Genomic DNA, 13,250 nt, shown 5'->3' with positions numbered 1-13,250 from the left:
TCTGTTTCACTGTAAAAAAATGTATCTGTAGCTATTTGTGGACAATAATGCAGCAGTGACATGTTTGAAATTGCTCCACAACCTCAAGAAGGAAATCTACAAGGCTCTCTTAGAAAAATAATCACCGCCTCAGTGGAGATCTGTGCCAGTGATGACTCTGTTTTGTAAAGAAATAGATAACAATCAGTTGCTTATATACTCAACCCATCCTGCTGCAATTTTAATGTTTCTATCCACTAGAACTGTAATTAATTTTATATTTCTATAGTGAAAGTCCTAATAAAGGAGCTATTCTGCCAGCCACCAGTGGAATTCTAGCCAGCCAGTGAGGGCTGTATGGAATCCTATGTCTTTCCTTGGGGGGAACAATCACTCTATTCAGAGGAATAGGGGTCAGGCCTTAAGGGTTCAGATGCTACCAGTGAATGGGAGGGAAATGAACATACTCTGAGGCAGAAGAGTCAGGTCACATTTACTCAGTTCTAAGACACCATTCCACAGAGGGGAAAATTTCAGAATGCAACCCTGTGCACCGAGTCAGTTGTGATATCTGCTGACTTCACCCAAGGAAACCTTCTTCCTAAGGAGAGAGGAGCTTCTTAAATGGCTAAATTTTTATGTTGCATCTCGCTTGTATAATTCATTGTGGAGTTTATCCATACTCCTTCATTCATTTACTCAAATGTTTTTCCTGAGGGTTTACAGTGCACTGGGCTCTGGGCTAGGGTTTGGATAATAGTGGAGAATAAGACAGACACAGCCAGTGCCCTCATAGGGTTTCTGTATAATGCAGTGTTTCTCCAAAAGTGGCTCATAGAATTTCTTTTTCCAAATCCCTGAGGTCCTTGGGCTGTACCCCAGATTTTCAGAATCAGAGTCTCTCAGGGTGGGGCTCTAGAGCCTGCATTTTAAGTAAGCAAGCTACATGATCCTTAAACACGGTAAAGTTTGAGAAACACAGGACTAATGCATTATTCTATATAGTGTACGTGTGTCTGCTGCATCTCTAGATACAGACTTTATATCACCTTTTAATCCTTTTCAGTGGCAGCCAGTGCTTTGCTGTGATATAGTGGGCCCTTAATGAGACTCTGTTGAATAAATGTGTGTATCATAATTAATGCTTTTAAAATTTTTTCTCTGATAGGTGGACATTTAATGAGACACTTTTTCTATAACTGGCATTTTAATATTCTTTTAAGTATATTATTTTATACTTTGGGCTTTAGTGTTTGTACTTTAGTATTTTCTAATCTTTTTCTATTTTGGCTTAAGTTGTATTGATGACTAGTTTCATAAGTAATTCTCTAAATGAGATGGATTGAAAAGGACATATTTACTAAGCCATCAATTTTGCTAAACTGTATTTAATAAGGTTTTAAGTGTAACGCATTTAAACTCCCTTTAAAGTTTGACCTTCCTTCAGTGGATTCAGAAAAGAAATTTGTTCATAGAAATTTTGGAAAAATACTTCCTCTTCAAAGAAATGTGTACTGAAAAGTATGGTTATCTTTCATGTGGTCTTACAGTAATTCTCTCTAAAAACATAAATAATTTATTTTAACAACCATTTTTTTCCCTGACTGGTGGTAACATAATTTAAATAAGTTTGGATTGTTTTGTCTTTTGTTTTTGTTTTTGTTTGTTTTCAATTAAAGCACCCAATTCTGCCCGAAGATTGACAGAATTTGCTTCTGGAATTTTTCCTCCCAAGTACTTATCCTCTGCCGGACGCGGTGGCACGTGCCTGTAGTCCCAGCTCCTTCGGAGGCTGAGGCAGGAGGATCCACTTGAGCCCAGGAGTTCTGGGCTGTAGTGCGCTATGCTGATGGGGTGTGCGCGCCAAGTTCGGCATCAATATGGCTACCTCCTCCCGGGAGCCGGGGACCACCAGGTTGCCTAAGGAGGGGTGAACCAGCCCAGGTCAGAAACGGAGCAGGTCAATTACTTATCCTCCCCACCTTCATTCCTGAAAAGGGAAGATATAAAAATAAATTGTGAGAGAGCCTACAGATAGAAAGCTAAAAGCTGGATGATGAATTCTTAGACTCCTCACCCACCTCAAAGGTATAAAGGAATTAAGAATGGAGTTGAGGGGATTTATGAAGAGTCTAGTGAGAAAGGCTTCAGTGGGATCATACAGTGAGCTTGGTGTGTCCACTAAAGTTGGGACACACCTTGACTAGTGCCTGACCTTTGCCTGAAATACCTAACGGGGGAGATAGCAGCCGACCAGCTCCTGACCGGCAATCAGATGAGAGGTAGCCACAGTGGAATTGGCCTGCAGGCCCAGCGTCTGTCAGTACAAAGAATGTGTGTGTTTATGAATCATCGTGGAATCGTGCTAGGTCCTATCCATAGACTCCTGGAGGTGAGCAGAGGCTTCTTCTGCACAGAAAAGCAGAAGACATCCCTGATGTCTAGGACTGCAGTAGGGAAATATATTCACTCAGACAAGGGTGTAAGTAAAGGGAAATCTGCAGAGAACCCACAAGAAGGCTGTTATCACCTGGTAGCACCTGATCTACCTCAGGATAGCACCAGTCAAGTAAGAATTCCTGTATCCTTTATACATCTCCCCTACCCCTGTCCCTGGAGAGGTCAGAAACTATAGTTAATGATCTAAGGGAAGATGAGTAAAGAAACAAAGAAACAGCTGGTTGTGCCCCTTTCTCAACTACATGCTTCTCACCCCCTGTAAGCCTTAGTAAGGGGAGGAGAGAAAATTTAACTATAAATCAACTTTGATATTTTGTCTTCTTGAGTTTGTTTTAATTTAGGTTGAACTATATGAAATTGTTGCTATTTGATCATTTTTTACCTACAAATACAGCAATTTCATGTGGTACAACTAAATTAAAATACAGTTGACCCTAGAACAATGTGAAGGTTAAGGGCACTGACTCCCTGCATAGTTAAAAGTCTGCATGTAACTTTTGACTCCCTGAGAACTTAACTGCTAATAGCCCACTGTTGACTGGGAGCCCTACCAATAACACAAGGAATGGATGAAGACATATTGTATATGTTATATATATTCTATACCGTATTCTTACAATAAAATAAGCTAGAGAAAAGAAAATGTGATTAAGAAAATCATAAGGCAGAGAAAACACATTTACAGTACTACACTGTATTTACCAAAAAAAAAAAGTCATGTATCAGTGGACCCACACAGTTCAAAACTGTATTGCTTACGGGTCAAATTGTATAGGTCTTTTTTTTTTTTAATAGATATTTTAAAACAAAGAATAAGACATTTATCTTTCTATCTAGGGGTAATGGAAGAACTTCACCCTAGATAAATTTTAAAGGGATCATGAGCCAAAAAAATTTACATTCTGACTCTACCTCATGAGTTCTTGTTTATTATATTGGTTACAGTCATACACTTAGTACAACAGGTAAAGATGAAATATGATAGCCTATTCTCTACAGTCATAGATTTGTCATGTAGTAATAGCATGTATTGAAAGGTAGTAGCAAAGATGTGCAAGTAATTATCAACACAACAAAGAAAAAAATGAAGGAAGGAAGGAAAACAAATAAAAAAGCTTGCATTAAGGAGTGCACTTGTGACGAGCACAGAATGTTGTATGGAAATGTTGAATCACACCATATTGTACACCTGAAACTAATATAACATGACTTGTATGTTAACTAAGTAGAATTAAAATAAAAAACTTAAAAAAATAAAGTTTCCATATGACAATTAGTGTATATTAGTAGAATGCAGCATAATGACAAAAAGATCAACTCCAAATAGTTACTCAAAATTTCTTCCATGTTTCTGTGTGGACCCATTTTTTGCAAACACAGTGAAGGAAATTTTGTAAGCCAATTTTTTATCCAAGACAGAGTAAAGGCTATAAAATTGCCTTTTAAAAAACCACCTATAAAAACAAACCTGAAACACTCTGAGCTTGCTATAAAAGATATGATGGTATAAACATTACGGAGGTCTTATTGATCCTCAATACCTAAACATAACATTGCTTTTAATAATAAATGAGAATGATATAAATATGCCAAATATGAGTGCATTACCCTAAATAAAACCAGTAAATTGTGAGGCTTGATATAAAAGTGAAATATACTAATGGAACAATGTCTAGATTGTTGCTATCAAGAGTATAGCATAACATTAAACCAGGCAAAATGAAAGAGAGAAATTAATTAAATTTTAGGAATATTATTTATCTTTCTTTTTACTGCGCATTTCATGGCCATTTCCCTAGAAGCCTTAAATATGAGGCCTGATTCATCATTTTGAAGTCTGAAAAGAAGCCTGACTGCACCTTGCAGCCATATCCTTGTCAATCAGGATATACTTTCCGACAGTGGTGCTGTGAATGAGGTGAATCTTCTCTATCACTAACCACCCAGTCTCCATTTTCTCCTACCTCCATCCATAACTCACCTGAGTTATCTTTCCAGATCTTTTCAGATTATAGCATTTCCCTGGATAAAAAATTACCTATCTTCACCTGCTGAATAATATCCAAGCTCTCCAGTGGATTATATGGCATCTGTCACCTGGCACCAGTCGTTCCCGCTGCCCTCTGCCTCACTGGTGTCTTTTTGCCTCCCTTCTTGCTCTGCTGCCACTCCCACCCCCAGGCCCTGGGTGCTAGGTAAACTTCATAGACTCAGTTCCAATGTCACTTGCTCTGTCACTTTCCCTGATCTTTCCACCCCTGCTTCCCATGAACAATTCTTTCTCCTCCCGTGTTCCCGTACTTTGTGCTCACCCTTCACTTATTGCTCTCATCAATTGGTAGCACTACTTTTTGCTTCATGTGTCTGTCTCTCCTGGCAGACTGTGAATTCCACTTTGACAGCATCGTGCCTTAAACCTTTTATTTATGGACTACAATTTGGAGTTTTATGTGTTGCCAAGCACATAGGAGATAAATCATTTGGGTTGGAAAAATGTCATTGCTGGAATTTTTCTCCTTGTGTTAAAAACCATTGCTGTAATGACCTCCTTCTCTCACTTCACATCATGAAGTCATTGAGCTAGAAGTACTTGTTTGTGGGGACTCCCCCCAGACATCCCTTTACATTAGATTTCAGGCTTTTCTTTGCAGGTGTTCCCTCCCCAGCCCCATTCACCTCTCATCCTGATTTCAGCCACAGTCTTCTCTCTCCTTGGAACTTTACTTTTACTCTCCTATCCTTGCATTTTTGAACTTGGATGAGTTTCATTGCAGCAGCATTCAAGAGGGCAGCTAAAGACACCCTTTTCCTAGAACTTATATCTATCATCTATCAATTTTATGTTTCTGAGAACTCATTTCATGTCCTTGGGAACCAGTCTCATTTATGTCCCTCTCCATAGTGACAAGAGGTTAAGCCTAGTTTCAGCTAAAATAGCCTCAGAATGGTCCATGATGATGGTTCACTCGGACTACAATCTGTATTATTACCACATCATACTCTGACTTGATTACATTAGAAGCATATTATAGGGCAGGGCTTCTGTACCATAGTTTGGTAAAAGGAAATATAAAATTGGCCAGACACAAAGCCTGAGGTCTTTTCATGTTAAGCAATTGTGCATCTTACACTGAAAACTCAATTGTTTTACCCTATCATTATTCTCCTAAAGAAGCCATTGAGTTGATAATGTTAATTGTTGAATGAAAGCCCAGAAACTTAGTTTGTGCTAGAAATTAAAATTTAGGTACTGCTGATATAACATTGACTTAACAATACAAAGTAATAATACAACTCTAAATGAGAAAATAATTCCATTCCTTCATAGCTCTCTGACTTAATACACTTAATAGCTATTTTACACACTTCTCTTTCTTATACTTCTTTGTCATTCTGTTTTGACTTGAAGTTTCATGAAAGAAAAATCAGAAGGTCCTCCTTACAATGATTTCTTTTATATTTCTCATATTCATTTTCCTCCTCTTTCTTCTCTAACCCCCAAAAGAAATGAAGCCACTTAGATAATTAATTCATTGTAATTTGGCAGATATATATGAAGTATCTTATTGATCAAATATTATGCTAGGTGTCATGGGCAGTTTAAAAAATTAAAAAAAAAAACTAACTAAAACTTTGTCCCTGAACCCAAAAGACTTCCAACTCAGAAATGAGATAAAATCTTATATTTGTGTAACTGCAGTACATGATATTGTATCATGAATATAACAAAGGTCAACGAGGCAGAACAATTAATTGATCTTTACAAGTAGGTAACTCAGTATGTAAAGAAATGTTTCCAAACTATGTTGCTTGAGGTGTTGAATATGTTTCTCCCAAAAATATTCCCTTAAATAAGAATAAAATATACCTGGTCTTCCAATTCATGATTCACAATTCATGTTTTCATATTAGAGATTCTGAGAGCACTTTCATTTTTTTTTAAAGATTTATTTATTTATTATTTTAGAGAGGAGGGCAGGGGCGGAGGGAGAGAGAGAATTTCAAGCAGACTCCCAGCTAAGCATGGAGCCCAATGCGGGGCTCAGTCTCACAACCGTGAGATCAGGACCCCAACTGAAACCAAGAGTTGGTCACCTAACTGACTGAGCCACCCAGGCCCCTCTCTGAGAGCACTTTCAGAAGAATTTGCTTATGAGTCAGAGTAGAGCAACTGGAGACAGGAGTAAGAGAAAGCCTTGGTCTTTTTCATTCAAAATTTGTGGTGTTTTGTTGTTGTTGTTGTTGTTAATATAAATAGCAAAGGGAGAAAGAGAGACAGACAAAAGAGATAAAGACAGAGAGACAGAGAGGATGTCGAAGGGGGTCCTGCTGTAAAGATACATGTTAACTTTGTGTTACCCATTGTTTTCCAAGTTTACTTGACCATGGAATTCTTTAAATATCATACCTAGGAACATACAAAAAGATGCTAGTACTCCCTAGGAAAGGGGTAAGGGAATATTAGTTCATGGCTTAGCTGAAGAAGGATTATAAATCTCATGTTAAATGGAGGGTTTGAATCAGTGTTACAAACCTCTGGTTTATGTAACAGAATCCTCAGCCATTGTGTGCCTGATTTATGCTCTAGCCTGAAGCTTAGTTCTCTTTGGCCTTAGATTACAATTACATACCTATATCTTTTGTTCTACTTAATCAGGAAGGTCAAACTGTATCTCCCTAGGAAGTAAAGGCTTCCTTTCCAGGTGTCTCCAAAAGCAACCATTCTACCTGGGATTCATCCACTCCTTAGGAGTGTTGTTACTACCTTCCTGTACTCTTGCTGAGGTCATAAGCTACTTTTTTTCCATTTTCTCTTAAAGTTCACATCGAACCTATTGCTTCTTTTAGCTGCCATCCCTGCTTACTTATTTCCATTTAGCAAACATGCCTAGAATATTCATCATCCCCATTACTCTCCAACAGTGTTCTACTTAACTTCTACCCTCTGGTTCTTGTATCATTCCAACAACTGAAGCAACTGACTGCTTCAAGTCAAATATGATGATTATTGGCAGGTTTTATTTTTCTCAATTTCTAGAATGGTTTCAGTTCCTCATCATTTTTAACATATTTTCCAAGCTCCAGACAGCTTTGCTTTCTCCCATTCTACATTCATAACCCACTGTCTGTTCTTTACCTGGGGTTCTTGCTTAGGAGGCTACATTTTCTTCCCTCCATGAGGCCTTTCAATGCAAGAGAGTAAATGTGCTTGTGCTTCTCTCCTCCAGCCTCCTTCAGTGTGTGTTCATCACTTGGCTCACTTTTTATGTTGCTATTTAATCATGACCTTTATTTGATTCTGTTGCATATGCATATATACACAGTGTGCTAGTATGAACCTGTTTTACCTGCCTTAAATTATATGCTAAGCTGGGACTGAAACTGTTTTTATTCACTGAGTCTCATCAATACTCAGCAAAGTATTAGTTATGTTTGTTTTGTGATTTGACCATTTTCCTGTGATCAAAATCAATAAATGGAACTCTTTTTATAGGGAAAGCACAGCAGGTCTTATTCTGCCTGGTTCCTAAGGAAATATGCAGCCCAGTATCAGCCAGGGACCTACATTGTGTCATTTCCCTGAGATTTGAGTTTCTACTGCCCAGTCTTCTCATTTCCCACACTTCTTTTTGTCTCTCTTTTTCTTATTTCCCTGCTATCTCAATTTTCTACTTGCTCATGTGAAATGTTACAGTCATCTAGTAAGAATGTATGCGGGTCAACTGTAAGCAAAGCAAAGCAGTGGCATGGGATAAGAGAATACCAAAAGCTGTGACATAGTCCACGCTCTTTACCCCTCCTTGCCCCTCTGGAACATATAATGTAGTTGGGAAGATAAAGCACACATACATAGCAGTTGAGAAGAATGCTGTACTCACAGGAGCAAAACAGACAAGTTTGCCTCAGGGCTCAGAGAAGAGGAAGATCAGTATTATCTAGATTGGTGATTAGGTAGGGAAAGTTTTGCAGAAAAAGTGAAACTTGAATTGAATCTTCCAGAATGGGTAATAAAAATTTAGTTTTATTGGGGGGGGGATGAGAAAGGGTAGGGACAGCACTCGGACTGGGGAATCCTAGAGTTGAGGGGGAACAAAGAAAGTGCAGTCAGGCTGTTGAGTGACTGCAGGTCAGGGAAAGAAAACTGAGTTTTACTCTACAGGTCTAGTATTTCAAGGAGCACCTTGAAGTTTTATCTGTTTCCATTTTAAGTAGAATAAAAATTCTCTTTTAAAGTATATTTCAAAGTCATTGATGTAGTAGGCAATGGAGAGTTATTAGAGATTTTTGAAGAAGGAAGTTATGTGATAAAAGCAGAATTTCAAGACAGTTAATCTTCCATGAATATGTAGATGGAGCTGAGGAGAATGGAAATCTGAGGGAGAGCAAGGGCAGAGAGACCAACGATTACCACAGTCCAGGTTCAAGGCAGTGAGGTCTAGCCTGGGCCAATGAAGAAATTCAGAAACAGGGATAATAGCTCACAGGAAAAGAGGTAGAATTTATGCCAATTAAACAAGGCTGCTTTGTGCCATAATATTTGACATTTGCAACATACTTTACATATCTTATAAAACCTTCTGTGAACTATTGGATTATTTGGACATCAGGAATAGCAGAAAAATTTTAGCCCCTTGGTAAGGCAGAAATCAGTGCTTTATATCCTCTCTCCCTCCCTTAGGTCTGGTTTCCCAGACACAAACCCTGAGAAAATGAGCCAAGTGACAGTGATTTACTAAGGGAGTGGCTTTTAACAGAAAATAGTAAGAGATTTGGGAGAGTGCAACAGTATCAACTGAGGACAACCAAGGGTGTGATTTCAGGTGAAATCAGGACCTCAGGCTGATCTGGAAGGGGAACTCCAAGTTGAGTCAAGGGACTGATCTTTCCCTGCCTGGACTCAGACATCATCTATGGAGCAGGGCAAGGGGTGAGGAGGGAGAATATTTCCAGGTATTTCTGGCTCTTTGAGCCTCTGGGGCAAAGCAGCTCTAGCAGTCGAAGGGTAGTCAGCCATTTGAAGAGGCTCTCCCATGGAGTTGTTAGAAGCAAAGTATAAAGAAAGCATGAGGCAACTGGCAGTTATAAGTTATCTAAAGAATAAACTTATGGAATTGAGATATATGTTAAGTCAGTAGAGAAAGAGAGAGAGGAAAAAGATATAAAGCACTGATTTCTGACTTACCAAGGGGCTAAAATTTTTCAGCTATTCCTGGTGTCCAGATAATCCAATAGTTCATAGAAGGTTTTATAAGATATGTAAAGTATGTTGCAAATGTCAAATATTATGGCACAAAACAGCCTTGTTTAATCGGCATAAATTCTACCTCTTTTCATGTGACCTCCTCCCCATGTATCAGTGTGATACTCTCTTTTTCCCGAGCAGTTAATAGTTTATGACTAGAATTCGATTGAACTCAATAAATGGGAGCAAAGTGCACTCATTAGTACAAAACAGTAGGACTGCTGGGCAGTGTTATGTGCAACCACATTAGAGATTCATGGCCATAACTTTAAAGTGAGACTAGTCTATAAGTTGTGTGATTTCTGTCTAGAAACATTTAGTGTCACAGAAGCTCTCAAAGAAAAGAAGATACTTGGACTTAACCAGAGTTGGAAGTTAGCCAAGTGAGTTAATGGAGGGGAAAAAAGGTTAAAGGAGTTAAAGTTTGCAAGTAAATGATTGTGGTGATGGACCATGAAATCTATGCTAAGTTAAAAAAAAAATACGATCTCTGAATAATTGGAAGTCTTGATGTGGTGAAGGAATTGATGAATTAGATATACTAGGTAAATGAGCTGAAGTTAATGGTCAGACAGACGAACACTTGAAATTGAGATGGAGGTACTGCTGTTCTTCCTGTTGAGGTCAAGGATAAGACCTTGAGACTGGACAATATAGGTGACCTAGAGGAAAAAATTACTGAAGATGAGGAAGTCAAAGAAATAAGAGACTAGGCTATTCAATAGATTATCCAAACGAGAGATTAGGGTGTTCACTAGATGCACCCAAGTAGTAAAATATCCAAGAATAATGACAGGAATGACAGTTTTCAGAGTTCTTTGGTCTCCTGCTTAATCAAATAAAAACAAAGGGAAAGAAAAACAAAGCAACTCTGTAAGATGTCCTGAATGGGTGAGCAATTAACTTCCACAGTAGCATTTATTCATTTTGATACCCAAAAACAGGCATAATGATTATCTAAGTAGCAAAATCATTTTACCTTTATTTACATTGAATATTTATATATGCAAAGACAATGTCAAACCTTCATGGTTTCCCTTAATAATTATTCAGTTTCTCCCTGAATTATTAATTAAAAGCTATAAAGGTCATTGGGATAATATTTTTAAATCTTTGTGGAGAGTAATAGAGAACTATCCATAACATTTAATTCAAAGAAATAACCTGAATTGGGAGTTATGGGTGTGTCCTCATTCATTTTATTATTTTTTGCATTATTAGTTGGTTGTAGCCTACTTTATTTCCAAAGGGACTTCTCGTCATCTTTATTCCAATTATAATGGCACATAATCTTGGACTAGATAGTGAAAGATATGTTCATAGAAGATCAGGGTTATCCTGGACATGAACTGAGCAGATTGCATGTTCACTCAGCCTATTATGCACCTTATCTTACACTTGAATATGCTCTCCGGTTATTTCTTATTTATCCTATACCCAACTAAGCAACTCTAAGGAAGGATTAATATGTTCCATTTTTAAAATATGATCTGTTTGTTTGTTTGCTTTGCTTTATTATATTCTCCAGTGCATCTCAATTAGGTAGCTAGCTCATTAAATTCATCAAGTAGCAATGATATGATAGCAGCATTTAGTAGAAACTGTCAGAATGAGGTGAAAGAGAATGCAGGGACTTTAGAGAGGTGTGTTTTTGTAGAGAGGAAGTAGAGTGATGGAAAAAGCCCTGGGATAAAGGACTCACATCTTAGACTAGACCCTTTTCTGCCCCTTCACCATGAGGAGTATTTTAAACTTAAATTCCTCATTTATAAAATGTGGTACTAATTTCTGTTACTATAATCTGAATAAATTGGGAAAAAAATTTTTGAAAAGCATTAAAAATATACGATACTACTCTTATTTAAGTATAGTGGCCTTAATTGGTCCACGATTTCTAAAGCACTCTAGAAGGTAGCTCAAAGATGATAAAGATTATTTTAAATTGGAAGGTTCTCCTATTGGTTTCTGAAAATGCCAAAGTATACTTCTGGTTTCCAAGAAGAAAGACACAACTGTGGAAATGTATCATTAAATCAGACACGTAATTAAGCCTAAAGATTTCTGAAAACAGTGACATCTGCAAGGGAAGCTGGAAGGTAGATGCCAGTCCCCTCTGCCATTTGGAAATAGGATCAGACTTGGAAATAGGATGGGTCTGAAGCAAGCATGAAGCAACTTTATCAATGGACAAACGACACAATTGCCTGGGAAAGAAGGCAGCCTTGTCTCAAATCGCTTCCCCAACCCAAGAAATGTAGTGCCCAGATTTCTACATTAAAAAGACATTCCTTTGGGTATAGAATTCTCTGAATCTCAAATTTTGAGTAGAGAAAATTAAACAAAAAGTTATCTCCAGTCACAGTTCTTGATATAGATTAGTCTATTGGTTCACATAAACATTTAAGGAAAGGTATAGAAAAAGGATAAGAAAAATGGGTGTCTCTAGGGGAGGGGGAGGTATAGGAATCAAAGGAAATCAAATCTGGGGACACTTTACCCTCTGTATCATTTTACTCTATGGTGACTTTGCAGTTAGCTGCCCAAATTATCCAGTCTGTGCAAAGGACAGAGTGAAAGGAGGAAGGCAGAAAGGGAAGACAGATAACATGAAAAGGGATGGTGGGGAGAAGGGCTGGCGTGAGAGAAATGAAGCTACGCCTGAACTAGATAAAGCCTGAAGCACATATGTGCCCTCCCCAGATACATGCCCCGCTTATTACTCATCCAGCCTCATCTTGTTTCACTTCCCCTCACAGCCTGGTCCAGGCTCACTGACTTCCTTTCGGTTCTCAGGACGTCCCTTGCTTTTTGCTCATCTCATCTTCTTTACATACAGATTCTCCTCATGTGGACCCCATCCTCCCACTCAGCCTCCATTCAGGACAGGTCTCCACACTCCTTGCATCTTTCAGTCTTAACTTGATTATCACTTCTAAAAGGCTTTCCCTGAGCCTCTTCTGAAGTAGGGTCTTACGTTCTACTTGCTAAACAGCATGATAGCCCTCTCCACAGTTGAACATGCATTGGAATGATCATGTGTTGAATCTCCCTCTCTCTCTCTCTCTCTCTCTCTCTCTCTCTCTCTAGTTTAGAAACAAAGTGAAGGCAGAGAGCCTGTCAGTGTGTAGCACCTTCTACCCACCAAAGCCTGCCAGAGTCATCCAGTAGAAACTATTGAAGATATAAACCAATTGTTTGGGAAGTTTAATAATAGTACTATCATTCTTGTTCTTTGGGCTGTGAATATCCACAAGTGCCAATGGTTATTGCTGTCAAAACAGAAGGATTTGTGTACTGATGAATTTTTAAACTCATCTGAAAGACAAAAAAGTATATCTGATCTACATGTTTAAACTAAAGAAAATTGAAAACGGAGCATTGCTAGATGGATAACTCAGAGTGGCTTGGTATTTCAGGTTGGAATTGTACAGTATGGAGAAAATGTAACCCATGAGTTCAACCTCAATAAGTATTCATCAACAGAAGAGGTACTTGTTGCAGCAAATAAAATAATCCAGAGAGGTGGCCGCCAGACTATGACAGCCCTTGGAATAGACACAGCCAGGTA

The 13,250-nt window shown here is 38.3% G+C and overlaps 1 protein-coding gene across 2 annotated transcripts in view; it reads left to right on the top strand.

Moving 5' to 3' along the window:
• ITGA1 (integrin subunit alpha 1) overlaps positions 1-13,250 on the top strand; it is a 168,533-nt gene that overhangs the window by 75,823 nt on the left and 79,460 nt on the right. For both annotated transcript variants that reach the window (XR_015768214.1, XM_088023511.1), the window contains exon 7: positions 13,099-13,247. Coding sequence is in view for 1 of the 2 variants with exons in the window: in XM_088023511.1 (XP_087879637.1) it covers positions 13,099-13,247 (149 nt within the window). In the remaining variant the exon portion in view is untranslated. The remainder of the gene's footprint in view (positions 1-13,098; positions 13,248-13,250) is intronic.

Source organism: Eumetopias jubatus, unplaced genomic scaffold (genome assembly GCF_037043125.1).
Source record: "Eumetopias jubatus isolate StellerSeaLion01/CBP00866 unplaced genomic scaffold, mEumJub1_p1.0 scaffold_5, whole genome shotgun sequence".
NCBI classification, from domain to species: domain Eukaryota; kingdom Metazoa; phylum Chordata; class Mammalia; order Carnivora; family Otariidae; genus Eumetopias; species Eumetopias jubatus.
The sequence above is the reverse complement of the archived record's forward strand: the minus strand, read 5'-3'. Positions and strand labels throughout refer to the sequence as shown.